Consider the following 27,390-nt stretch of genomic DNA (forward strand, 5'->3'; position numbering starts at 1 on the left):
CCTTCAGTTCGTCTTTAAAGACTCCCTGCTTCAGCTCGACTATAAAGACTCCCTGCTTCAGCTCGTCTATAAACACTCCCTGCTTCAGCTCGTCTATAAAGACTCCCTGCTTCAGCTCGTCTATAAAGACTCCCTGCTTCAGCTCGTCTATAAAGACTCCCTGCTTCAGCTCGTCTATAAAGACTCCCTGCTTCAGCTCGTCTATAAAGACTCCCTGCTTCAGCTCGTCTATAAAGACTCCCTGCTTCAGCTCGTCTATAAAGACTCCCTGCTTCAGCTCGTCTATAAAGACTCCCTGCTTCAGCTCGTCTATAAAGACTCCCTGCTTCAGCTCGTCTATAAAGACTCCCTGCTTCAGCTCGTCTATAAAGACTCCCTGCTTCAGCTCGTCTATAAAGACTCCCTGCTTCAGCTCGTCTATAAAGACTCCCTGCTTCAGCTCGTCTATAAAGACTCCCTGCTTCAGCTCGTCTATAAAGACTCCCTGCTTCAGCTCGTCTATAATAACTCCCTGCTTCAGCTCGTCTATAAATACTCCCTTAAGTACGTCTATAAAAATTTCCCTCATATATATCTAGAACAAAAATTTGGTCTAACCATCCAACAAGTGTATCTTGCCACCTTCGCACTTGTAAGAATTCTCTTCAAACCTTCTTTGTAGACAAATATTGTCACTTTCCGTTTTTCGGTAAATAATATTCTTTATATTTTCCTCAATAGCGGGCTAGGAGAATAATATTTCAGGGAATATCAAGTACCACAAATGGCATACACATGCATGTTTACATACATACACATTCTTACATTATTTACCAATGTATGCATTCAGAATGAAAATAGAATTGTCAGACAAATGCTGCAGACTGAATTCTGGGGACAAGGAGGAGTAGTGATGTCGTCTTGCACAATTCCTCCGACCATTCTATTCATTCCGGCCATGCAGCTGCTGTTTGTTGCATCCAAGTCTCAAGATATAGATGTAATATTTTCATATGGAAAAATTATGACAAGTAGAAGTGTATAAAAATTGACTATGCTGTGATTTAAGTGAGTAATGGCAGCAGGCAACAAAAGAAAAAAATCAGAACTATGAAGAAATGCTAAAAAAGAAAAATAGGAAGACCGGAAATTACTTAAACTCAACATAAAGTAATATGGCAGCAATAGTTGTTGCAGCAACAACAATACAAACGAAAAATGCAAACACCAACCATCGGCAGCAGCAGCACCATCAAGGATATGCATTAATGTAACAACATTTTAATAAAAAATCATAATAATAATAGTAATGGTGGAGAGAGCAGGAAATGTTATGAATATGCAAAGAGTATCAGAATGCTAGAATAAATCCCTTCGTTGGAAAATATTTGCATCTGTTGGCAAATACTGTCGCTCGTCATACATCTTGGATGGTTGCATATGTTTTTCATGAACTAGTTTATAAACATTTGTGTTATATTCGTTTCTTTTTTTTAATGTAAGTGGATTCTTAAACTTATATGAATGACTTGATGACATTAAATTGCACTTTATAATGTAATGCAAGAGAGCACAATTTCGTACCAAAACCATATGAGTAAGATCAATTTATTTACTATAATGTAATAAAATAAATAACAATATAAATAAATGGGTTAGGTTTAAAGTTTTATTCATAACAAGCGAATGTTCTAAATGTACAATAATAAATCAGGAGCTGGTTAATAGAATAGACTCTGATATAGAATAGTTATATGCGTCTTGCGTTTGTCTGTAAAAATTTTGCGGGCTTGAGCTTAACAATAAAGACACCAGGACTTTTTTGTCTAGGTTTATCTAGAAGGGTTTATGTTTGCACCTGCAGACTTAGTGGTCTTCAGATCGTATATAAAGTCTTCCAGAACTCAAGTTTTAGAAGTTTCTTCTGTGTTCACCTCGTCAAATACCCTAGCCCTTTTCTTGTCTAGAATGCTGCCTGTATTACAGATTCAGAAGACTCTTAGTCTTTTAGTTCGGGTTGTCTATAGAGACTCCTAGATTCTCTTATTATATAACATATGCTTGACCTTTACCTCGTGACTGGAGACTCCTTGGCATTCAGCTCGTCTATAGAAACTTCTTGGACTTGGTTTGTCTAAGGTATCGTGTCATTCAGTTTGTCAATAATTGTCTACATAGGCCCGCCCCTTCAGCTCGTCTATAGAGGCTCGCTTTAGCTCGTCTATACAGACTGGCTTCAAATCGTCTATAAATATTCCATCTAGCTCCTCTATAAATACTCCACTCAGGTTGTCTATAGGGACTCCCTTCAGCTTTTTTTTATAGATACCACCTTTAACTCGTATAAAAAGGCTAGACTGTAAATATTTTACTCGTCTATAAAGACTCCTTTCTATAAAGACTCCCTTAAGATCTTTAAATACTCCCTTAAGGTTGTCTATAAAGACTCCCTTCCGGTCATCTATAAATACTTCCTTCAGGTCGTCAATACGGACTCCCTTCAGCTCGTCTATAAATACGGCATTCTACTGGTCTAAAAAACTCCAACTTCCCTTCAGCATTTATAAAGACTCCATTCAGCTCGTTTATAAAGATTCCCTTCGGGTCGTCTATAAAGACTCCCTTCAGGTTGTCTGTAAAGACTGCTTTCAGGGTGTCTTTAAAGACTCCTTTCAGGTCCTCTATAAAGACTTCCTTCAGGTCGTCTATACGGAATCCACTCAGGTAGTTTATAAATATTCCCGTCAGGTCGTCTATAAAGAGTATTCTATAAAGGCTCCTTTCTACACAGACTCCTTTAAGCTCATCTATAATGGCTCCTTTCAGGTGGTCTATAAAGACTCCCTTCAGGTTTTCTGTAAAGACTCCTTTCAGGTTATTTGTAAAAACTCCCTTCCGATCCTCTATAAAGACTCCTCCAGCTCGTCTATAAAGGCGTCCTTCAGGTCGCCTATTAAGACTCCCTTCAGGTCGTCTATAAAGACACCCTACAGGACGCCTATAAAGACTCCCTTCAGGTCGTCTATAAAGACTCCTGCAGGCTGTCTATAAAGACTCCCTTCAGGTCGTCTTTCAAGACTCCTTTCAGGTCGTCTATAAAGACTCCCTTCAGGTCGTCTATAAAGACTCCTGCAGGCCGTCTATAAAGACTCCCTTCAGGTCGTCTATCAAGACTCCCTTCAGGTCGTCTTTCAAGACTCCTTTCAGGTCGTCTATAAAGACTCCCTTCAGGTCGTCTATAAAGACTCCTGCAGGCCGTCTATAAAGACTCCCTTCAGGTTGTCTGTAAAGACTGCTTTCAGGGAGTCTTTAAAGACTCCTTTCAGGTCCTCTATAAAGGCGTCCTTCAGGTCGCCTATTAAGACTCCCTTCAGGTCGCCTATTAAGACTCCCTTCAGGTCGTCTATAAAGACTCCTTTCAGGTCGTCTATAAAGACTCCCTTCAGGTCGTCTATAAAGACTCCTGCAGGCCGTCTATAAAGACTCCCTTCAGGTCGTCTATCAAGACTCCCTTCAGGTCGTCTATCAAGACTCCTTTCAGGTCGTCTATAAAGACTCCCTTCAGGTCGTCTATCAAGACTCCCTTCAGGTCGTCTATAAAGACTCCCTACAGGTCGTCTATCAAGACTCCCTTCAGGTCGTCTATAAAGACTCCTGCAGGCCGTCTATAAAGACTCCTGCAGGCCGTCTATAAAGACTCCCTTCAGGTCGTCTATAAAGGCTCCCTTCAGGTCTTCTAGAAAGACTCCCTTCAGGTCGTTTATAAAGACTCCATTCAACTCTCCTAAAAGGACTCTCTTCATCTTGTCTATAAGGACTCCTTTCAGCTTGTCCACATTTACTGCTTTTTTACGATAACAAAAGCAATCGGTTTCAGATTCTATTTCCGTTACATCCTTCTCTTCCCCCCACCCACGATATAGGTGTTTACACTTATTCCTGTCAGCTGGATAAATGTTGTTGTTTTTTATTTTATGTTTTGGTCTGATGATAACTAAATATCGAATGACTGATGATTGTAGATGGGCGCCAGATATACCGAAAATGGAGAAAAATTAACTTCAGACCAACATTTTGCAGCAGCAGAAATTACCACAGAAACGCATGCCATGGATCAAATACTAGATAAAAACAATATAAAATGGGAAAATTGTCTATCCAATTTAACCAAGAAGAAGAAGAGACGGGATGGGAATGGCCGACAGCATTATTGATGAAGATAACAAACATTCAAACACACACACTTTCACACAGTGGTGTTATTGACTTGTCCAAAAAAGAAAAAGCACAGAAGAAGGAATCGTAACATTCGCATCACGTTTGATTGTCTGGCGGCAACGTTAATGGATAACGGCTAGTGTGTCAATCTTCTATTAAATTTTGACGGGCACGGAACGACGACAACCACAACCGAATGTGTTGTCATATGAGCAGGCGACATTCATTAGTTGTAGGCAGCAGCAGCTGGAGCCATAGCTGCTGGAGCAGCACAAGGACACAACAAGGTTGACAGAATATTTTTTGAATTATGTTTGACAACAGTTTGCGTTTTGAACTGTGACAATTTTTCATTGGATTTGTTTGTTTCGGTTTCGTTTGGTGTTAATACCTAATAAATTAATAACATGAAGTGTCACCTCAAGTATGTAACAACAATATGAACGTGGATTTAGATAATTTATTGTTATGGCCATTGAGTGTTATAAATAAAATCTAAAAATCCCGAGACAGAATATTCTTAAATTGAAATATGAAATGAAAAACTAATATTTATTAGAGTGGAGGACAGATTCATACGGTAGACTATAATAGCAATTAGTCCAAAAATAACCTTTTCTGTTAGCTGTAAATATGAGCTGGGGGTAAGGTAGTCTGTATAAGTCATCTGAAGGTAGTCTTTATGAACGACCTGAATGGAGTCTTTATAGACAAGCCAAAGGGGGTCTTAACACGAGCTGAAGGGAGTCCTTATAAAGGAGTCTTTTTAGACCAGCTCTGTAGAGAGTCCTTAGAGACGAATTTTAAAGGGAGTCTTTATAAACTAGCTGTAGGGAATCTTTTTAGACCAGCTCTGTGGGGAGTCTTTATAGTCGAGCTGAAAGGAGTCTTTGTAGAAGGGCTCTGTAAGAAGATGGGGAAGTTCTGTAGGGTCCTTATAAAGAAGCAATAGGGAGTCTTTTTTGACTAGCTCTGTAGAGAGTCCTTAGAGACGAATTTTAAAGGGAGTCTTTATAAACGAGCTGCAGGGAATCTTTTTAGACCAGCTCTGTAGGGAGTCTTTATAGGCGAGATGAAAGGAGTCTTTGTAGAAGGGCTCTGTAAGAAGATGGGGAAGCTCTGTAGGGAGTCTTTATATGCGAGTTTTAAAGGCAGTCTTTATAGATGAGCTGAAGGCTGCCATTATAGACTGCTGATCAGAATTTTAACAGAGGATCCGAAGAGAGTATTTGTGTACGAACTGAACGGAATATGGTGTGAACTGAACATGGATGTCTCATTGATAAGTTGAATTCCAGAAGTCGTTATAGACGACCTGAAGGTCCATAGGGCTTCATGGCCGAGCTGAATGTCAGTGAGGCTTATAGGCGAGCTAAAGGATTATAAACGCCAAAAGGTGAGCCCATGGTTTAATTAAGTTCCTTATTCGAGCATTTGTAGAATATGTTGTAAACCAAAATGTGTCTGTAGACTCCTTAGAGCTTAAAGTATGTATGCTAAAAATGTAGCTTTTAAGGACATATTCCGACATTCTTGAGAAGATCATCTGCAAGTCCTTCGTATCTTATATATGTAGATCTTCTCATGGGAGACGTTCCGGTCTTCAACTGGACGACCTTCTGGCTTTTTATAACATTTTCTTCTGACCTTCTATAGGGTTACCTTCGGGACTTCTGCAAAGCCTTCTAAAGGACCTTTTAGGTCTCATTGATGAGTTGAATTCCAGAAGTCGTTATAGACGACCTGAAGGTCCGTAGGGCTTCATGGCCGAGCTGAATGTCAGTGAGGCTTATAATCGAGCTAGAGGAGTCTAAACGCCAAAAGGACTACCTTTCAGTTCATAGATGTGAGCTTATGGTTTAATTATGTTCCTTACAAGAGCCTTTGAAGAATATGTTGTAAACCAAAATGTGTCTGTAGACTCCTTAGAGCTTAAATCCAGGGAGTATGTTAAAAATGTAGTTTTTAAGGACATATTCCGAAATTTTGTGAGAAGATCATCTGTAAGTCCTTTGTGTCTTATATATGTAAATCTTCTCTTGGGAGACCTTCCGGTCTTCAACTGGACGACATTCTGGCCTTTTATAAAATTTTCTTCTGACCTTCTATAGGGTTACCTTCTGGACTTCTGCTAAGCCTTCTAAAAGAGGACCTTTTAGAAAAAACTTCAAGACTTTTACCATGAATATATGGTATTCTTAAGGAAGACATTATGATCTTCGACTGAAACATCTTCTGGCCTTCCTGTAGAAGGATTTTCCTGATGGGAAAGACATGTTTCCTTCAGCAACTGTTTCTGATATTTTTTAGGGAGAACTTGTTGTTATTCTTCAATATGAACACCTTTTGATCTTCCTATAGAACTCTTTAGAATTTTTAATTTTCAAGTAGGACCCTCTGGTCTTCTACAGTAAGCCACGGTGGTCATATACAAGAGAACCATTTAGTTTTGTATAGGAAGAAATGTTTTTCTTCTATTCAATCACCTTTCTATTGGATGAACTACGTAAATTTTTGATCTTCTGATCGCTTTTGCAAGACAAAAATATTTTCTTTTGTGATAAAAATTGTATTTTCGTTATAGGAGACCTATGTTATTTCCAACTTCATTGTGGAGACCTTGTAGAAGGATAAGCTATAGGGGAGGATCCTCTTAGAGGGGATATTCAAGAATAATACCCTTTAAATCCAAAATTTATTAAACAAAATATTGACTATGATTATCATTGTGGTCTCCAGGAAAATAGTCCTGTCTTTTGATTCTATTTTTCAAGAAGACCTTTGGGTCTTCTATAAGAACCTAATTTTCTATAAAAAAAAAAACATTTTCAATCTTCTGATTTTGTAGTATAAATATTATAATTGATAAGGTCTTCCAATTCGTTATAGTAGGAGACCTTTGTTCTTATGGTATTCTAAGTATAATCTTCGAACTTCTTTGTATAGACGTTGTAGAAGGATTTGTTATCGAAGTAAATCATCATGAAAAAGATATTCTCAAACAAGACCTTCTAAAAGGACGTTTTCTTCTGTTGTGGTAATTTTTTGGTCTCTAGATCTTAAGTTCAGACATTTTTGTATTTCATTTAAAAGCTTTGTATATCCTACGTATTATATCACATACCTTTCATTCCCTCTGCCCTTGTAACATCTTAATTTGTCATTTTACGCTTACTTTAGCAATCGTATTAATCTAATCAGAAACAAAGTGTGTTTAGACTCTGACATTCCATTTAAGACCATTCACTTTAATTGACATCTGAGAATTAATTCCTTTAAAGGCCATATCATATGCAGGGTATTTGTAATGAAACAATCGCCTTTGAACAATAATCTGCAGGGTAGGTTCGATGGACAAAGTAGGTATCATGCAGCAACAAATACCGTGGATGGAGAAGAGCTTTAAACTTGCCTAGCCAAAGGACAATAAATTCAAGAATAATTTCTCCCGGCTTCTCATTTGAAAATATACGTGATAACGCGACTACACGTATTTTTTGCCTCATATCCAGCAACAGCCGCCGCATGACCGTCATATGCCAGATATTTCATATGGCATTTGAATACAAAAATCTCTCATCCCCATTGCTTCGTGTTGTCATATCGTTGATTCGTTTATTCATTCGTTTCGAAAGTCAATAGAATTATCTTTGTGACAACAATACTCAAAATTCTATTTGTTTTTCTGATAAATTGTTGTTGTATGAGTTGAATTTGTTATTTATTGTTGTTTTTTTGTTTGCCGACGTCGTTGTCGATACAGTTGTTGGTAAACATAATTTAAATATTTGATTCCTTTTGGCAAATTAAAAATTCAAAACATAAATATTTCGTTCTACCTTTTCGGACAGGCATATCACAAAACATAAAATATGCAACCACCCACAGACAAACTTTGATTAGAAGTGAAACTATTTGGGGAAAAACATGGTCTTTAGTTTTGGGGAAATGTTGAAAAGTTTTATTGCGAACATTTGCGAAATGTTATTGTAGTGATGTTATATTGGGTTTTGCGTTTATTGTATGTGTGTTCGGGGGCTATTATTTGTTGACTCTTTATTATTATGGATATTATATATGTTATTTTAATTTAGCCCAAAAGTCAAATAGTAAACATATACAGGTGTATGCTGTTTATTACTAGTTTTTCGTCAGGATGAGGTTTTTGGAAATACCTTTCATTTGTTGGTAGAATTTCCAAATTTGATAAATTAACAAGTCAAAAGTCAGTATTTTCAGTCTGCCAAGCTTCAAGAAACCGGAATTATGCAAAATCCTGATAAAAACTTGTTAAATAGACGAGCTGAAGGGAGTCTTTATAGACGAGCTGAAGGGAGTCTTTATAGACGAGCTGAAGGGAGTCTTTATAGACGAGCTGAAGGGAGTCTTTATAGACGAGCTGAAGGGAGTCTTTATAGACGAGCTGAACGGGAGTCTTTATAGACGAGCTGAACGGGAGTCTTTATAGACGAGCTGAACGGGAGTCTTTATAGACGAGCTGAACGGGAGTCTTTATAGACGAGCTGAACGGGAGTCTTTATAGACGAGCTGAACGGGAGTCTTTATAGACGAGCTGAACGGGAGTCTTTATAGACGAGCTGAACGGGAGTCTTTATAGAGACGAGCTGAAGGGAGTCTTTCATAGACGATCTGAAGGGAGTCTTTCGTAGACGAGCTGAAGGGAGTCTTTCATAGACGAGCTGAAGGGAGTCTTTCATAGACGAGCTGAAGGGAGTCTTTCATAGACGATCTGAAGGGAGTCTTTCGTAGACGAGCTGAAGGGAGTCTTTCATAGACGAGCTGAAGGGAGTCTTTCATAGACGAGCTGAAGGGAGTCTTTCATAGACGAGCTGAAGGGAGTCTTTCATAGACAAGCTGAAGGGAGTCTTTCATAGACAAGCTGAAGGGAGTCTTTCATAGACAAGCTGAAGGGAGTCTTTCATAGACGAGCTGAAGGGAGTCTTTCATAGACCAGCTGAAGGGAGTCTTTCAAAGACGAGCTGAAGGGAGTCTTTCATAGACCAGCTGAAGGGAGTCTTTCATAGACAAGCTGAAGGGAGTCTTTCATAGACAAGCTGAAGGGAGTCTTTCATAGAAGAGCTGAACCGGGTCTTACAGAGACGAACTGAAGGAAGTCTTTCATAGACGAGCTGAAGGGATAGACGAGCTGAAGGGAGTCTTTCATAGACGAGCTGAAGGGAGTCTTTCATAGACGAGCTGAAGGGAGTCTTTCATAGACGAGCTGAAGGGAGTCTTTCATAGACGAGCTGAAGGGAGTCTTTCATAGACGAGCTGAAGGGAGTCTTTCATAGACGAGCTGAAGGGAGTCTTTCATAGACGAGCTGAAGGGAGTCTTTCATAGACAAGCTGAAGGGAGTCTTTCATAGACGAGCTGAAGCCCAAATGGCTGAAGGCAGTCTTTCACAGACGACCTGAAGGGAGTCTTTCATAGACGAGCTGAAGGGAGTCTTTCATAGACGAGCTGAAGGGAGTCTTTCATAGACGAGCTGAAGGGAGTCTTTCATAGACGAGCTGAAGGGAGTCTTTATAGACGAGCTGAGGCAGGTTATCTTAGTAGACGAGTGGAATCAGGGAGTATTTAAAGATTAGCTGATGGAAGTCTATCAACGAACTGAAGGAAGTCTTGATTGTCGAGGGGAGTCGAAGAGAACGGTAGGCGAGAGAATATTTATACAAACATAGAAGCAGAAATTCTTTACAGATGTTGATTAAGGACTAAGAATATCAGGTGTTTGATAAAAAAATAGTCTGGACCTCTGGAATTATATTATTTATGTATTTTTTATTATACAAAATTTGTCTAGAAAGTCCTTCTGTTCTGCTGAAAACTAAACATTGCGCTTTTTTTCTTGATTGTACTGATGAAAAATACTGAATGGGTATAGAATTATATTCTGATGAAGAATATACATGGACATATACACGTCAACTTATCTTCGAGGATATTAACATTTGTAAATATACCGATTACACACAAAAGAGTCGTATGTAAACACCAGATAACCTGGCCGATGTAAAATATTTGGGGATATTATACTTAACGAATAATATTCGAGGCCTTCAATATATATTTCTGCAGAACGCAATGTGTTGATTGACGCCGTATGACATTTCCATTGGTATGTTTGACCTCTTATGACACAAACGTACTCAGAACGGTTAGACGTACGAGCATGTGTTGTGTTGTTTACAGAAACCTGAAAAATCTAGTTGCCTTTTTCATGTTATTGTGAACATGTTAAGGTGAACTATCACGACAAGAATGTATCGATGATCTTAAGTCCATGTAGGCCGCTTAATCACCTGACTAATGTCATGTAGTCACTTGTAGATGACTTTCTTCCACACCGCTGGATTCGGCAATCGCTTAAGAAAGAATATTTCCGCTTGCTTCAAAGAAATAGCAATAGTGGTGCTCATCGTAATATTATTCCTATGAGACCGAATTAAAACTATAATCGACCGTGTGAATATCCGAAGATGAGTCGAGAGTGGATGATGGAAGAAGCAATTCGAGTCAAATCGTCGAATATTTGTTCTTGTATCGTTCACGTGGCAACTACACCGCTTGATCAACGTTGGGCCGTCCATTCTCAATGGTACACTGCAATTTGTTTACTTAAAGGCTTTGTAGAAATTAGAACAAGGGACAAGAGAAGACGAATCGTGATTCACCTGAAGCGCCTAATCATGCCAGCGACACATGCCACACATCTTGCCTAATGATAGATATATTGGATATAATGATAGATATACCGAACTCGCCGGTGAACATTTTGTTTTACGTTCGGGACCGGTCAATTGGCCGCCTAAATCGTGCGTTTTTGCGCCTTTGGACTTTATTGAATTGAAGGTTACTTCTTGTAATAAACACTAGCGTCAGTTCCGACCGATTTTCGACAGATTTTTTTCTTGTTTTAATGCTTTCGAGTATTGTATTTCATATATTTTATGTATATTGTAGCTCCTGCGGCAAATGTTCCCAGTAATATGTAATGCGATGAGTTAAAATACCCATCACCTCATTTTTGTACTTTGGCCAACAAAACAAAATTGTATAAATGACATCAGAAAAAAGTTTGTGTTACGCCTTTAGACAATTTTTTTTTTCGAATATCTTCTTTTAGCATCCATCCAGTAGGTAGGTGGACAGTTATTTAAGTCTATTTGCCAGCAACCATTAGCTACTGTTATAAATCTATGATATATTAGCTCTTACCCATTCCCAATTTGTTTCTGCTGCTGCGTCATATCACCATTTATGGCTTTAATAGACGGTGTCCACCCCTCTACCGCCTCAACTTTTAATTTCAACATAAAAATGCCCAAAAATATCGAGCCGTTTTGTCTGACGTCTATACGACGTCATTGTTGGTTGGTTGGTTATTGGCTTTTCACATTCATTCAGTCAAGTGTTGTTGGCTGCAATTCCTTATAGCTGGACCAAAACTGAAAAAAATACAAAACTTTTTTTGTGTTTTGGTTGATGTCCGCCCCTATGTATATAAAAATGCTTGCAAGTCTGCTGAGACCGGTCCTGTATTTATGGCTTTGCAATGCAGTTAATTTTTTGTTTTGTTCGACAGTCGTTTCCAATTTTTGTTCTTTTTCAGCTTTCTTTTGTCCCTGGACTGGGTAGAGAAAATAAAAGTTTGTTTTATGTGCCGCTTGCGTTACGAAGTTATATTGCCAAATTGTTGTGACAGGCATTGTTCGGCTCGTAAATATATGAGATTATTGACATCGCTTTCAATATGTTGATTTGTCAAATGCACTTTGTTGTTTTGTTCGCTACGACCGTGTTTTATTTTTATTATTTGTTCTGTTTACTTTACAATTGACAAAAGGGTTGATCGTACCCATTTTTGATGGTTTGGTACCCATTTTTCTTCTTCTCCGACCGACCGACCGTCTTCTGTCATTGACACAGGGTGTGTTTTATTATTGTATTCAATTGTCTTCGTATGGCGAGGGTAATGCATGTCATATGTCGTATTTATTGAAATGCAGCAAGCAGCAACCCTTTCCTTGTCACTTCAAAATAAATGTCCAGATGTCCAATTAGTTAGACGTCACACTTCTCGTCCATAAAAAAGGGGTGACTGACCATTTGTGCTTTACGTACAAAATAAAAATATTAATTTCGAAAGGAAGCAATTTTATTGTTGCAATAAAAATAATAATTACAATATTTGTTCATTTAGAAGTTAACTTTTGTTTACTGTCAATTACAAGATTAAATATTTAAGTGCTAAAAAAAATATAATAAACAAATGTATCAGTTATTTGGTAAGTAAATATGTATGTTTGATTTTATTAACGAACAAGAACTTAAAATAATAACCAAGAAAAAATGACAATAAATCCAGCTGGAATTTTTGGGGATCGGCCTAGAACCTTGGGTGTAGCGAAAACTACGACGGGGCTATGTGGAAACATGGACATGAGTCGAAAATGTTCTGTGAAATAGTTTTTTACTCACCAAGATCTCGGAACGCTAAATTTCAGCAGCTTCTAATGCCTAAAAATCGCCCGAAAGTTGTAATTCATGGATTGCCGATATTCAACTTAAAGCCAATTCGTTTGAATGCTGCGCCCAAAATAATCAATTTACCGAGTAATGTTGTATACATAGTTATATAGAGCTATATGAAAACATGGGTCGATATTGATTTCCAATCTAGTATAAATGAAGAATTACCCCAGAAATGCGGAAATTTGACGGGTGCACTTTTATGACGTTCTTTATAAAAAATGGAACAATAATTTTAATTTTTTAGGACAATTACAAACCAGAATAACAAAAAATGTTAAATCCCAAAAATTTTGGGGAGTTATGTTTCATAGTGCTAAACTGAACCGGAAATAATTAAAAATGTTGACAAATGATACTTCGTTTGCATTCTTGAGAAATTATAGAATATTGACACTTTGTGGGAATGTAACAGAAGAATCGGACCATTATTTCCCATCTTATACAGTTTTGGAAAAAAATGTTCTGTTTTGCACCCATTACCACTTCACGTATATAAAAGAGATGCTCCTAAGTTACAATAAGATATTAACCAAGAACATACGTCCTTTACTAATAATTTTTGTCGCATATGTACAATAGCCTGTCGAACGCTGGGGGACCACTGGCTTGTTATCGGATATATATTAAATATAAATATATATGCAAACTATATCTGAAAACTATATGCGAACTATATCTGAACCTAAATCTGAACAGATTTCAACGAAACTTAGCACACATCATTCTAGACTCAAATAAATACGTTGTTTTCAACTTCGTGTAAATCGAGTAAAAAAAGGGGCTTTGGTGCACCAGTTGTATAAAATAGGTCAAAATGATATATATGGGAGCTACATCTAAGTCCGAACCGATTTCAACGAAACTTAGCTCATTAGCACATTCTTTACTCAATTTGAAATGCTGTACACAATTTTGGGCAAATCGAAAGAAATATAGGGGTTTTGGTGCATCATTTACATGAAATCGGACGAAATTAATCTTAACCGATTTTCACGAAACTTAACACACATATTTATTGACTCCAGGGCGTATGGTATTCCAAATTTCGTCTTAATCGGGCATATATTGGGAACTTAGTATACGATTAAAATAAAATCGGACGACAATATATATGGGAGCTATACCTAAATCTGAACTTATTTCAAGGAAACTTAGGACACATTATTCTAATCTCAATTTAACTCGCTGTGTCAAATTTCGTGTCAATGGAACGAAATGTAAGGGCGTTAGTGCACCATTTACATAAAATCGGACGAAAATGTATATGGGAGCTATATCTAAATTTGATTCCATTTTCTCCAATTTCAATAGAATTCGTCCTCATATTTCGAAAAATCGATTTTTTTCATATTAATATAAACCTACATCTTCTCAAGAATGTCTGCTTAACATTTAATATGATCGATTTATTTTATAAGTGACCGGTCTGCTTAGCACTCCTACAATGAAGCAATTGGCAAAATTTGAAGACTGTTGAAGAGGCTGTAGCGATTAAAAATATTGTAGGGCAATTGCTGATGGAGCATTTTTTATATACCTCACGAAAAAAATGAAACCAGCTGACCATTCACAACGTCGTAAATTCGTGGAATGTGTGTCTGGTACGGTAGTCAGCAATTTTTGGATTCAGAGGGGTTCAGAGAATTCTCAAGAAATAAAGGAGAAACCATTACATCCAGAAAAGGTCACTATTAGGTGCATTCTTTGTTCCGACGGCGTGATTGGACCTTATTTTATCGAAAACGATGATATAACGTCAATTTGGAGCATCATGGTCATATGACATCCAATTTTTTCCTGCTATTGAAGAATTTGGACTTGGAAAATATGTGACTTCAACAAGACGGTGCCACAAGCCACACCACAACTCAATCGAATATGGCTTTAATACAAGAGACATTTCCTGGTAGCGTAATTTTTCGTCGTGACGATATCACCTGGTCACCAAGATTTGACACCATTAGACTTTTCCATAGAGCTATGCGATATACCGTAATTATGGAGATAATCCTTCAACTTTTGAGCACATAAACGTCAAAATTCGTGAAGTTATGGAATAAACGATGAGATACCTCCCATTTTTTTTTTTTTTTTTAAGTGCTCGAAAATGATATCAATAGTTTCAATGCTTGCGCGTGGAAATCATTTAAATGATGTAGTGTTTCACACATAATGTCAACGAGTTACTCACATTTTTCACCGAAGGGGCAGTAACTTGTCATTCCGTATTTGCTGAAATCATCAATATACGTCATTGTTTTGACTTAGCCCCCCTATAAGGTTCCGACCAAATTTCGGTATTTTTAAGATTTTCGCCACATTTTCTCACCGAGCGGCTGTTCGTATTCCAGGTTCTTGGAGGTAGAAAAATATATTTGCAGAAAATGTTAGGAATATAAAGTATGCAGCCTCTATATAAATGTCCCGATCCATTTGTTTGTATTGTTAAAGTTTTAGCCCCATTTCTCACCGAAGTGGATGTTATTTAGCATATCGGATATCTGGTGGATAAAAATACTTCTTTCATGATATACAAATTTGGAATATATTTTTCAGATAATGTTTCAGATGTAATGTTTCAGATAATTTTATTTAAAACAAACACCTATGCTCTACTTAAATCCATATAGGGGCGCTGACTCTACATAATAGTAGACTTTATAGATATTCAGTTTAGAATTAAAATGGGTAAAAACGACATTACCGACCGACAGGAATTCTCAGAATAGCATCCGTCCTTTTTATAGATTGTTGGAAAGTAAAACAATTTCCAGGGAAGCATGAAGTATGTATTTTTATATCCTTCACCACACTGTGGTTCAGCCTTTGTGCATATGTTTTTAACAGGCAAAAATAATCGCGATAGACCCATAGTTCCTTTTGAGAATATGCATAGAATCACTTTCTGAGTCGATTTATGCATGTCCGTCCGTCTGTCCATGTTAAATTGTAAGCAAAGTACAGGTCGCATTTATGATCCGAATTGTATGACATTTGGCGGTTCAGATATAGATATATAACAAAAACTCGTCGTCTGTTAGGATATATATATACTCAAATTGGTGAAGGGTATCATATAGTTGGCCCAGTCCGACTTTACTACTTTCCTTACTGGTTTCAATTATGATTATCGAAATCTATTTTTTCGAATAATATTTATGCAATCAACCAAAATTTATCATTTTATAAAAAACACATATTTTTGAGACATTCTGAGCCAGTTAACTAATTATTTAATTCGGTCATTTTCTATTTTATTACAGTTGAACCCGAGGAAAACCACGAAGAAGAATCGGATCGCAGTGATGACGAAGAAAATGAAGAAGTTGAAGGTAAATTTTGCGAATTAATTGAAAAGCATTGGATTCTATTAATAACAACCATGATTAAACATCAAACAAGTTAATAAAATTATTATAGAAATTCTCAAAAGTTACATTTTAAATCTAATTTCATACTTTTTCTTCTTCTTCATTTCACAGATGAACATGTTGTGGAGAAAACTTTTAAATTCGATGACTTTGCTAAAAGGTAAGTTCTACTCCTCCGCTTGACTTTGGACATTTTTTTGCCAATTCATTTGCACATATCTTTAAGTCAGTTCGTGTTTAATAGTCAGTGATTTATGAACTCCTAAACGAATTAGTTATATCATAGCTATCCCGTTCTCTTTTTCATTGTTTGTGTGTGTGTGTTTTTTTTTCTCAGGGTCTAATTTCCTTAACCTAATTTGCAGTAATTTTTTAAAACTCAAATTACAGACATCACTATTTAAATGCCTATTTGGTATTTGCCAAGGAACGCTGGCTCTAATTACGCCCGTTTTTTATAAATGAGGGTGTAATTTTTCTCTACGCCATTAACGTCTTTTGTGACGTTCGTCCTTTATGCCAGCCGCGCATAGTACGACAGGATGTACTGCGGCACATAAATACAACTAAGACTTTAGATTCCGTTGAAAAAATAAAAGGCAAAACAAAACACACAAATGATACGAAATAACGAGAAAAAGCGACATGGACGAGTTTAAAGAACGGGAACGACATTAAATTTCCCTTTTGTTTAAATTCCTTAAGTCCTTTAAGGATTTGTGTGTCAATGTTGTAATGGGCATAGCAAAAGGCAAATACACCCTGGCTGTCAGACAGACAGGCACGCCACAAAAAATGCCAATACAACTCAAGAAAGAGAAAGGGTTAACGTTATTTTCCCACCACGAAACTCACAAACGAGAGCAACGAAAAAAATAACCAAAATTGCGGCCTGTGGCAGGAGTATGAAAAACTTTTGATTTCTATGGGGCGTCATCTGTCGCTGTTTAATTTGTCTCTTTTTCAAAGTCAGTTTCGTCGCTTTGTTAAAGAACGCTAATGCTTTCAATTGTAATTAGTTGCCAAAGCAGACAACTATGAAAGGCGTTCAGATAAACAAAATATAGGTCGTTCGTTATTTTACAGCAGTGTTGCCAATGAATTAAAATGTTCTGAAAAAAATTATATATATATATATATATATATATTTTAGACAAGTAACGCCATTTAGTGCTTCCGGACCAAAATACCTAAATCTTTCGGAACTTCCATATGAGTTAAACTACTGCCAGAAGAAAACAATACCAACTAGCCGCACTGCACTTGAACTGGAAATGCAAATTTTCTACGACCAAGTTGTTAACCCACCAAGGCCTCGGAAGACCAAATCACAGCCACAGGCATTATGAAGTGGCTTCGGCGGAAAATACATGAAGGACCATTAAAATATCCATAAAGCGACTGAAACCGAATCTTAGGTCACTGTTTGTAATTTGTGGCACTTCATTAGAATCCAAATTACAGCATATCGTCTGAAAAACATACCATACATTTGAGGAATATTAGCAATGTCCTTGAAATCCTTGAAAAAATATCCTTTGTGGTAGAGAGATGTCCTAATTCATGAGAACCCAAATTACAGCATATCGGATGAAAAACATTCCAAAATTTATCCGAGTATTAGCAGTGCCCTAAAAAGCGTTAGAGAAATAATCTTTATTATATAAAATCCATGCCCTTTGCTCCAATAATCCTTGAGAACATTTTATTTAAAATCCATATTTTGGCTCCAACAATCCTTGAGAAAATAGTCTTTAAAAAGCCATAGCTCTAATAATCCTTAAGAAAATATTCCACCTTGGTAACCTTGGGAAAATATTCTTTACAAATCCACGTGTATAGCCCGGCTTACCTTGGGAAAATACTCTTTAAAACATCGACGCTTTTAGTCCTGTTAAACTTGGGAAAATATTCTTTAAAAAATCTTCACTTATAGCTCTGCTAACCTTGGGAAAATATTCCTTAAAAAATACACGCTTAAAGCCCGGCTAACCTTGTGAAAATATACTTTAAAAATCCATGCTTATAGCTCTGCTACACCTTCAGAAAATATACTTTAAAAAATCCACGCTTGGTAGCTCTGATAATCCTTGGGAAAATATTCTTTAAAAATCCATGCTTATAGCTCTGCTATACCTTGAGAAAATAAACTTTAAAAATCCACGCTTATAGCTCTGCTATACCTTGAGAAAATATACATTAAAAATCCACGCTTATAACTCTGCTATATCTTGTTAAAACATTCTTTAAAAAATCCACGCCTGGTAGCTCTGATAATCCTTGAGAAAATGTTCTTTAAAAAATCCACGCCTGGTAGCTCTGATAATCCTTGAGAAAATGTTCTTTAAAAAATCCACGCCTGGTAGCTCTGATAATCCTTGAGAAAATGTTCTTTAAAAAATCCACGCCTAGGGATGTGATAGTCCTTGAGAAAATGTTCTTTAAAAAATCCACGCCTAGGGATGTGATAGTCCTTGAGAAAATGTTCTTTAAAAATCCAGGCGTATGGCTCTGCTATACCTTGAGAAAATATTCTTTAAACAATCCAGGCTTATGGCTCTGATAATCCTCGAGAAACTATTCTTTAAAAATCTAGACTTATTACTCTGAAAATCCATGAGAAAATATTCTTAAAAAATCCACGCCTATGGATCTGATAATCCTTGAGAAAATATTATTCAAAAACTCCACACTTATGGCTCTGATAATCCTTGAGAAAATATTCTTTAAAAAATCCACGCTTATGGCCCTGATAATCCTCGAAAAAATATTCTTTGAAAAATCCACGCTTATGGCTCTGATAATCCTTGAAAAAATATTCCTACATTTGGTAGCTCTAATAATCCTAAAGAAAATAGTCTTTAAAAATCTATGATTGGTAGCTTTTATAATCCTTGAGGAAGTATTCTTTAAAAATCCAAGCTTATAGCTCTACTAATCCTTGAGAAGAAATTCCTTATGAAAACCACCAGGCCTATGGCTCTGGTCTGAAAATCGCCAACATGTTTTCTTAAAAACTTTCATGCTTGTATCTCTCAAAATCTTTCAGAGAATATTCTTTAAAGATCCACTTTAGCGAAATTGGAAAGCAATTACCCGACATTATTGGTAGATACATTCTCCATTTGGTAACCCTGTTCCACATCACTCTGCTGTTCTTTTTTTTTTATTGTTGACTTTTTTTGTTTTATTCATTTATTCCTTTTGAGCCTAATTTGTTACACTCAGTTTGCCTTCTCATTGCTGATTTACAACGGATGAATGCAATAATTTCCAAAGGCTTTTTCTATATGGTCGTCGACGACGACGTGGACGACGTCGTCATTGTCGTCGTCCTCGCCGGCCTACATCTTTGTTGTCCGATTACATTTGGCAAAAAGAGTTTAGAATCTAAATCATCGTTTAGCAATGAGAAAGTTGTATAACCATTTTGTGGGATGTACATCGAGGCCTTCGCCGCTTCTTCCCGCTTACCACCCAAAAGAACATACCACAAACAAAAGAAAAATAGCATTTCATTTTAATTACTTTCAGCTAATTGAAGATGACGCTCCACCGAAAGAAGAAGAAGAAGACGAGGCGCTAGAAGAATCAAATGTAATAAAAAATATATTTAATTGCTGTCATTTTATTTGGATAAATTACTTTCCAAATGCATCTCGGGAAACATTTGTAACAAATTGTAATTTAGGGGGCTAGTGGCACCATGTAATTGTTTTTGTTTGCTTTTGTTTTTGTATGCCATAAATTAAATTTTCGTAATGGGTATTTTGTATGAGCGATTGTTTTAAATAAAATGTCAAATGGCAAGGATAACAATGAGATTTTAGGTCATAAAACATAAGAATATAATACTTAGCAATTGTAAAGCGAATTTTATGGGAACTTAGACATTGGCGGAGGAACAATTGATTGGCGGATGAATTTTAAATTTCTTTATATTAGAATTTGCTTAATATTTTTAAATCTTTTATCCATAAAGCTCAGATATACCTTAAGAGAATATTCGTTAAAAATCAACTCTTATAGCTCTGACGTACATTCAGATAATATGCGTTAAAATTTCACGCTTATAGCCCTTGTAACCTTTGGGAAATATTCTTCACTTATGGCTCTTCTATACCCTGAGAAAATATTCTTTATAAAATCCACGCTTATGGCTCTTCTATACCTTGAGAAAATATTCTTTATAAAATCCACGCTTATGGCTCTTCTATACCTTGAGAAAATATTCTTTATAAAATCCACGCTTATGGCTCTTCTATACCTTGAGAAAATATTCTTTATAAAATCCACGCTTATGGCTCTTCTATACCTTGAGAAAATATTCTTTATAAAATCCACGCTTATGGCTCTTCTATACCTTGAGAAAATATTCTTTATAAAATCCACGCTTATGGCTCTTCTATACCTTGAGAAAATATTCTTTATAAAATCCACGCTTATGGCTCTTCTATACCTTGAGAAAATATTCTTTATAAAATCCACGCTTATGGCTCTTCTATACCTTGAGAAAATATTCTTTATAAAATCCACGCTTACTGTAGCCCCCATACCTCTATACCCCAAAATTTTGTATTTTAGGGCTTTTCTTCAGTTTTTAACTAATCAGATATTTTGGTATTTTTGTTACCCACTGGGTGGAAAATTTTCTGCTAAAATTATCAATGTTAGTCCACTTTTTAGGGTTGGTCCACTCTAACGTTACATCCCAATGATTTATATTTTGGGAAGTTCTGCCACGTATTTTAACCAAATGGCTGTCATTTTACTCTTTGGATAATCATTGAATACAATGATCTTATTGGCCCCTGTTGCAGATGTCGGACCATTCTAGACTCATTTTAGTACGCTTTCACTTTCATTACAATCACCAGTTCCATCTGTCATAATGATCTTCATTTCATGTTAACAGTTTGAAACAAGTAATTGTTATATAAAATTTTTCAAATATGACTTATATTTAAAACCAGTAAGGAAAGTAGTAAAGTCGGACTGGACCTACTATATGATACCCGTCACCACTTTGGGTATGTTGTACATACGTATCCTTACAATTGCATGCAATGTTACCTCGCAGGAACATTCTAATGTCTTTCTGCAACCTACGATAAATTTAATTTCATTCGGGCCGATTTAGAGTCGTCTGCGTACCATGGGACAAATTCACAGTGTGGTGAAGGGTATAAAAATATGACATTTTAACTTTCATCACAATATTATACAATTTTACTCGTTTAAAGCTTAAAAGTGTCCATATTTGAAGTATATATCTTTTTCCCCTCTCTACCTTAAATGGACTTTTTTGCAAAAAAAAATGGAAAATATATCTAAATGGTATTCGAATTTCGGCTGGGAAATGACGATGAAACCTTCAAACTTCCGAGAATGTGTACGGAAGTCTTTATATTGGGGCTGTTTTTATATCATTTTTAATATATCACGCCAAAATACAACTTTCGCATCAGATAAATAATTTTTCCATTGATGCCCAATAAATATCAGGAATTACAAATTGTGTCCTTTTTGAACTGAATTTCTATACAGATACCATTTCATTAAAAAATCTCCAACTATATATGTCAAAAAAAATCCCATACTCTTCCATCAAAGTATTATGATTCCTTTCATCTCACACTGGGCAAATATTTGTTTGTTTTGTAATTCACTTAGCAAACGATACAACGATATTCCGTTTATAATGCTCCAGGGAGCTCATTATGGTTTTGCATACAATTCCGGAAAACAACAGCAAAATCGCACAGCATTCAAAATACAAATTGTGTTTGAGATATAATTTTTGCGGCACAGATGAATGCGCCTTTGAAACTTTAGAATTTCTTCGGAGTTTTTTTTCTGTTCGGAATTTTATTTTAATTTTCATTGTTGTGTGTGGAGTGTTGGGGTATAGGTTCTTCTTTGTGAATTGTTGCTTCCTTTGTGTGTTTGATATTTTCAAGTGGTTGACAAATACACACAGATACTAGCAGTCGGATAATTCAAGAAGTAGAAGAAGAGCAGGATGTTTGACTGACAGTCAGTCTGAATGTTTCAATGATACTTTTTAAACACTTTTAGCATATCGTTTGTGTGTTTTTGTTGCTGTTGCTATACTACACACTTCGGCAATCCTTATCGTTGCCATTATTGTTGCTTTGCCTGCTCATTGTTTTGCTCTTGAGATTTGCTGCCACAACGACTCAACTAATTATTCGCATTTCAGTTCGTTGATTCGTTTATTTTTTGTTTTTCTTCTTCGTCCGCCGTTCACAACTTTCTTGTGGTTGTGTTGTTGCTGTTGTCACTCTTGATGACACTGTGTCCTTGTTGTAGTTAATACTTTTTTGATTGCCGTCAATGCATTGCTATTTTTTTCATTGCTACTCTCTGAAAACTTTCACTGATTTTTTAAGTGTTGCCCGAGGGCACCAGTATTAAGGAAAATCACAAGGAAACTTTTATTTTCCTTGCAGCGGAAAAAGTTGTAGAAAATTTAATTGCTTACAAATGTTTGAATATTACATCAATTTGAAACCCACTCATTTCCCTTTTTATTGTTGTTTTTTTTTTCGCCATTTCAATTGTTTTCTTATTCATTTCCCTTGTGGTCCATAGTTTCGTTTTTTATTCTTCCTTGTTGACAATCATGAAGAGTAATAGTGAGTGAAAGTAAGCAATGCCCGTTATCGCCACAGGTTGTTTCCGACAGATTACTGACAAATACAATTGTGATATTTTGTCTCCTTTTATGGAACACTTTATAAATTATTTAAAATTTAAGTTTTATCTAGGAATGAAATGGGAAGAGAAGGGCCAAGAAGAAAAGTCTTCATATAGACGAACTGTAGACTATGGAATTTTTTACATGCGAGCTGAAGGGATTCTTCATAGACGAGCTGAATGGAGTCTTTATAAACGAGCTAAAGGAAGTTTTTATAGACAAGCTGAAGGGAATCTTGATAGACGAGTAAAGGAGTCTATGTAGACAAGGTGAAGGGAGTAATTTTATACAGGTTGATGAGATATTCTTTCGCGATGAGCTGAAGAGGTTTAGGTAGTCTTTATAGACGAACTTAAAGCGGCCTTTATATACTAGCTTAAGGGAATCCTTAGGAGCTTAAGGGAGTCGTTATAGACGAACCGAACGGAGTCCTAACAGACGAGATGACGGGAATCTTTATAGGCGAGCTGAAGGGAGTATTTTAGAGCGAGCTGAGGAGAGTTTTTATAGACGAGCTGGGATGATAGATACCAAGGAACGGCTCTGACTGACTTTAACATCGCAAAATCCAGGCTTATTTCTTTCATCTCAATTGTGGACACTGAGCTCACCGCGCACAGTGTGACTTTTCCCAATTTTAGGTGGCCAAAATTAATTACTGTGGTATTACAATAGATATCGAAGTGAAACTTGGTACATATAGCCCCAATACGTAAGAGATGCTGTATACAAAAAATAGGAGTGGTCCGCCCACTTTTGGGCGTATATGTAATAAGGTATATAATGTTAATGAAATGAAATTATAAAGCTCTCAAAGATTAATTAAAATATAGTTTATTGTTGTTTTTATAACATTTATTTGTTATTTAAAGCAATTAATAAACCAGTGAGCGGAGCAGTATAGTCGGACGGGGCCGACCATACGATACCCTACACAACTACCACGGAACTGCGGTAGTTTATATATAGTTCTGCGGATTTTTATTCCGAGCCTGGGCAATATTTCGTGATATTGGCATCCTCTTGCCCAATTAGAGGTAAACAGCACCTCTTCCTCACACTGACATATTTTCCGAATATTACGAGTATTCAGTACAGTTATTGTCCAGATTCCCTTCACCGTGAGTTGTGTTGTGATGTTCGGCTTTCATTTGTGGTCTATATATCGACTCGAAAATAACACAAAAAATTAAGTTTTCGGTCCACTTCATTCCAAAAATATTATCTGATCATCAGCGAAAATTATAGGCCTTGTCCTTGACCATAACTGGAACCTTATGGAACATTTCAAAGTGATCAGCGCTATAGTTCCGCGCTCTAAAGTGATAATGGGTTACTAAATAATATACGGATACGGAGATACCAGTAAATATTTAGGTGTAACTCCCACATCCGAGCACCTACAACAATATAATTGGTATTAATATCAACTTCTCGGATCGATGTCATTCAGGGGTAAATATATACGCTATAGAATACAAATTTTGTCATTTTTCACACAAAAGTCAGGGTCCATTTGACCCGCTAAATATTGACCAATCTTTATCAAAACAGGCATGCTTATTCTTTGGCCCGATCCCCTTCTCCATGCAAAATTTCACGATGTTCGGGCCATTATTGCGGCCTCTGGAGCGACCAGAAAAACCGACAAAAATTTAGTATTTGGTCCATTTCATCCCCTAAATATTAACCGATCTTTCCCAAAAACAATAGGGGTCTTCATTGGCCAGAACCCATCCTACATGCAAAATTTCGTGAAGATTGGTCCATAACTGTGGCCTGTATCGTGTTTACAAATTATAATGGACAGACGGACGGACGGACACACATGTCTTGATCGACTCAGCTAGTCGAGATATGACGATCAGTATACTTAAAGGTGGGTCTAGGACCAATATTTCGCGGCGTTACAAACTTTTGGGCTGCACAAAGCTATAATACCCTGACAACATAGTTGTGTAGGGTATAAAAAGATTCAATAAACAAAAAAATTAAAAAATAATCCAAACATTTAAAAACAGAAATAAAATATTTATTCATATTTTTAATTCAGATGAAATATAGATTACAGTACATAAAAAATATTAATATAAAATAAATTAGATTAATTCATTGTATCCATATCAAGGTCTTCTCCTTCTAGCGGTTTCAATAGTAATGATTGCATCTCTGGATTTAATATTTTTCTTCTTGTTGTCGTTGGAAGTTTCCGCAAACTACATATAAAGGGGTCTGATGAAATCAGCAGTCTATGTAAAAGATCCGTATTTGTATCGATTCTAGACGTTTTCCGGGTGTAGAACTCACGGTAAGTTCTGGTATCCTTGTTCCTTGATTCTTGAGATTCCTCAGATAATTGACCAATTGGCAGAATACAGGACTCAATTATTTCTTTGCCATGAAATAGAATTTACTTACAGGCATGCAATACCAATGATATTTAGACAAATAAAGTTCTCTTGTTTCTTTTGCATAATTCTCAAAGGCGACGGGATTTATTGGGTTGCCGGATCCAAGACAAGCCAAAATTACATGGAATCTTTTTAGCAAGTTTATATCTATGCCAGTAATCTCTGTTGTTTTTTCATAATTTTCAAAGAAGCGCCTTGCAGTATTTCCATCATTAGTGTTACCTACTTTTCCCGTGGGCATATCAATTAACAGACCAACATCTTTTCTAAATCTGGACTGAATATATTCTTTTCTTTTTTGACTTTATTCTTATTTTCTTCGCCTTTAACTAACCACACTTGTATGTCCAACCGATAAGCTATGTGTAACATGCATTCCATACAACGAATCCATGAATGAAGTGGTGAAATTCCAAAATTAAGCATTGAACTGTCAACACTTTTTCCGGCAAGAACTTGGACATTGTTCATTTCACTTGGTTTAGAACCACATATATAGCAAACCTGACTTGAGCTGTAAGCCGATAATGCATTGCATACTTTGCCATCGATCATACATAAAACAAGCGTACTGCTTATGTCAATATTTATTTTTTCATTTCGAATTAGAGTTGGCTGTAATTTAGAAATTTGACTGTTAATATTATGCACCTCCTTAGTAATAAGTTCACGTGTTTCCTTGGCAAATACGAGCTTAATAGGACGACAGTATCGGGTTGAATTCGGAGTTGGATTTTTCCATATTATTTTTTCATTTCTGCCAATTTTTGAACTTACTTGCAAAAGTACAATTGATATAGAAAACAAACTACTATCGGATTGGTTATCTGCTGAAAATTTTTGTTTATAATTGACTTGTTCAGAGCCATCGCAACCCCATTTAAAAACTGCATTTATGTCACTTAGTTTAAAAGATTCAAGTATATTTAACACTGATTGAGTAGCGCAAAGTCGAGATAATGTGTGATCAATTAGTGACTGTAGTTCAATATCTGCTTGATTTTCCGATATTGTAATTTTCTCAGGATAACATGAAAGTTTTGAAGTTTTAATACAATTATATGACGGACATATTTTTGAATTAATATTTGCCAAATGTTGTCTAAGCAATTCGTATTCATTAGTTGATAAACCGGTATCTATTATAAGTGCAAGAGCTTGGTCTGAAGACAATGCTTTTGAAGTTTTTGTTGATGTTTGTGCTTTTTTGAGAGCTGTACCTTTCGAGGGGGATGCTGCTGATAATTGATGAACTATGTCCGCTGAGTTTCTCTTTCCCGATGATCTCAAGTTCATTGCTGCTGCCATTAACAATTGTTCAGAATCAACAGAATGTGCAAGATTTTTAGCTATCCGCCTTTTTGTGCGGTGAGATAATTCACTGAACTCCTTTGCAGGTCTTCCTACAGCTCTGTTACTGCATTGGGAAGTACTCGGTCTAACATCAAGAAGGCAAAATGTGAAATCCTGACTTTCAGCTAGCCAAGTAGCTTCCTTCGTGAAAAAACGGGATTTAACTCGATGTGATGAGGCCCATTTTTTATTAAAACGATAACACAAAAGCTCCACACTTTTTTTTAATCTTGGATAGTCAACGTCCTTTCCAATTAGGTTTGTTATATAATTCAATAATGCACATTTTACGGCACTATTTTTGTTTTCGAGCCAAACCACAAAAAGTTCACTTCTCGGAATCGCCATTATAATCTTTCTGTAAAACTGAAAGGGGCAAGTAGTTGCAGCTAATTTTTTGTATTTAGATACTAGGATCCTCGGGTATTGTTTTTAGCAAAATATCTCAGCTGTACCTTGGTGTACTTTTTTATGCATTATATTTAATATTTTGTTTATAGATTTTGTCCCTTGTTTTTAGAAACTTTTTTCACCAACACAATTCTTTATCAAATATATATTATAATGCAACAAAAATTATTAATTACATTAAAAACCGATCAATAATCAAGAATTAATAATAATATAATAAGTAGTCTCGGTAAGAAATTTTTTACAGCAGCGACAATTTAACAGAATTTTCTACTCTAAAAAACATGTTATTTTACAATCACTCATATCAGACTTTTGACAGCCGTTATTTTTATTCTTATTGTTCTTGTTATTTTTTTTGCAATATTT

The 27,390-nt window shown here is 36.2% G+C and overlaps 1 protein-coding gene across 1 annotated transcript in view; it reads left to right on the forward strand.

Moving 5' to 3' along the window:
* The first annotated feature begins 12,491 nt into the window (after positions 1 to 12,491).
* LOC133331492 (protein timeless homolog) overlaps positions 12,492 to 27,390 on the forward strand; it is a 39,656-nt gene continuing 24,757 nt past the window's right edge. Inside the window, exons 1-3 of the mRNA XM_061539881.1 lie at positions 12,492 to 12,507; positions 16,018 to 16,086; positions 16,237 to 16,285. Of these exons, the coding sequence (XP_061395865.1) occupies positions 12,492 to 12,507; positions 16,018 to 16,086; positions 16,237 to 16,285 (134 nt within the window). The remainder of the gene's footprint in view (positions 12,508 to 16,017; positions 16,087 to 16,236; positions 16,286 to 27,390) is intronic.

The sequence above is a fragment of the Musca vetustissima genome, unplaced genomic scaffold (genome assembly GCF_032173495.1).
Source record: "Musca vetustissima isolate MV318-11 ecotype Yass unplaced genomic scaffold, APGP_CSIRO_Mvet_v1 utg5072, whole genome shotgun sequence".
NCBI lineage: Eukaryota > Metazoa > Arthropoda > Insecta > Diptera > Muscidae > Musca > Musca vetustissima.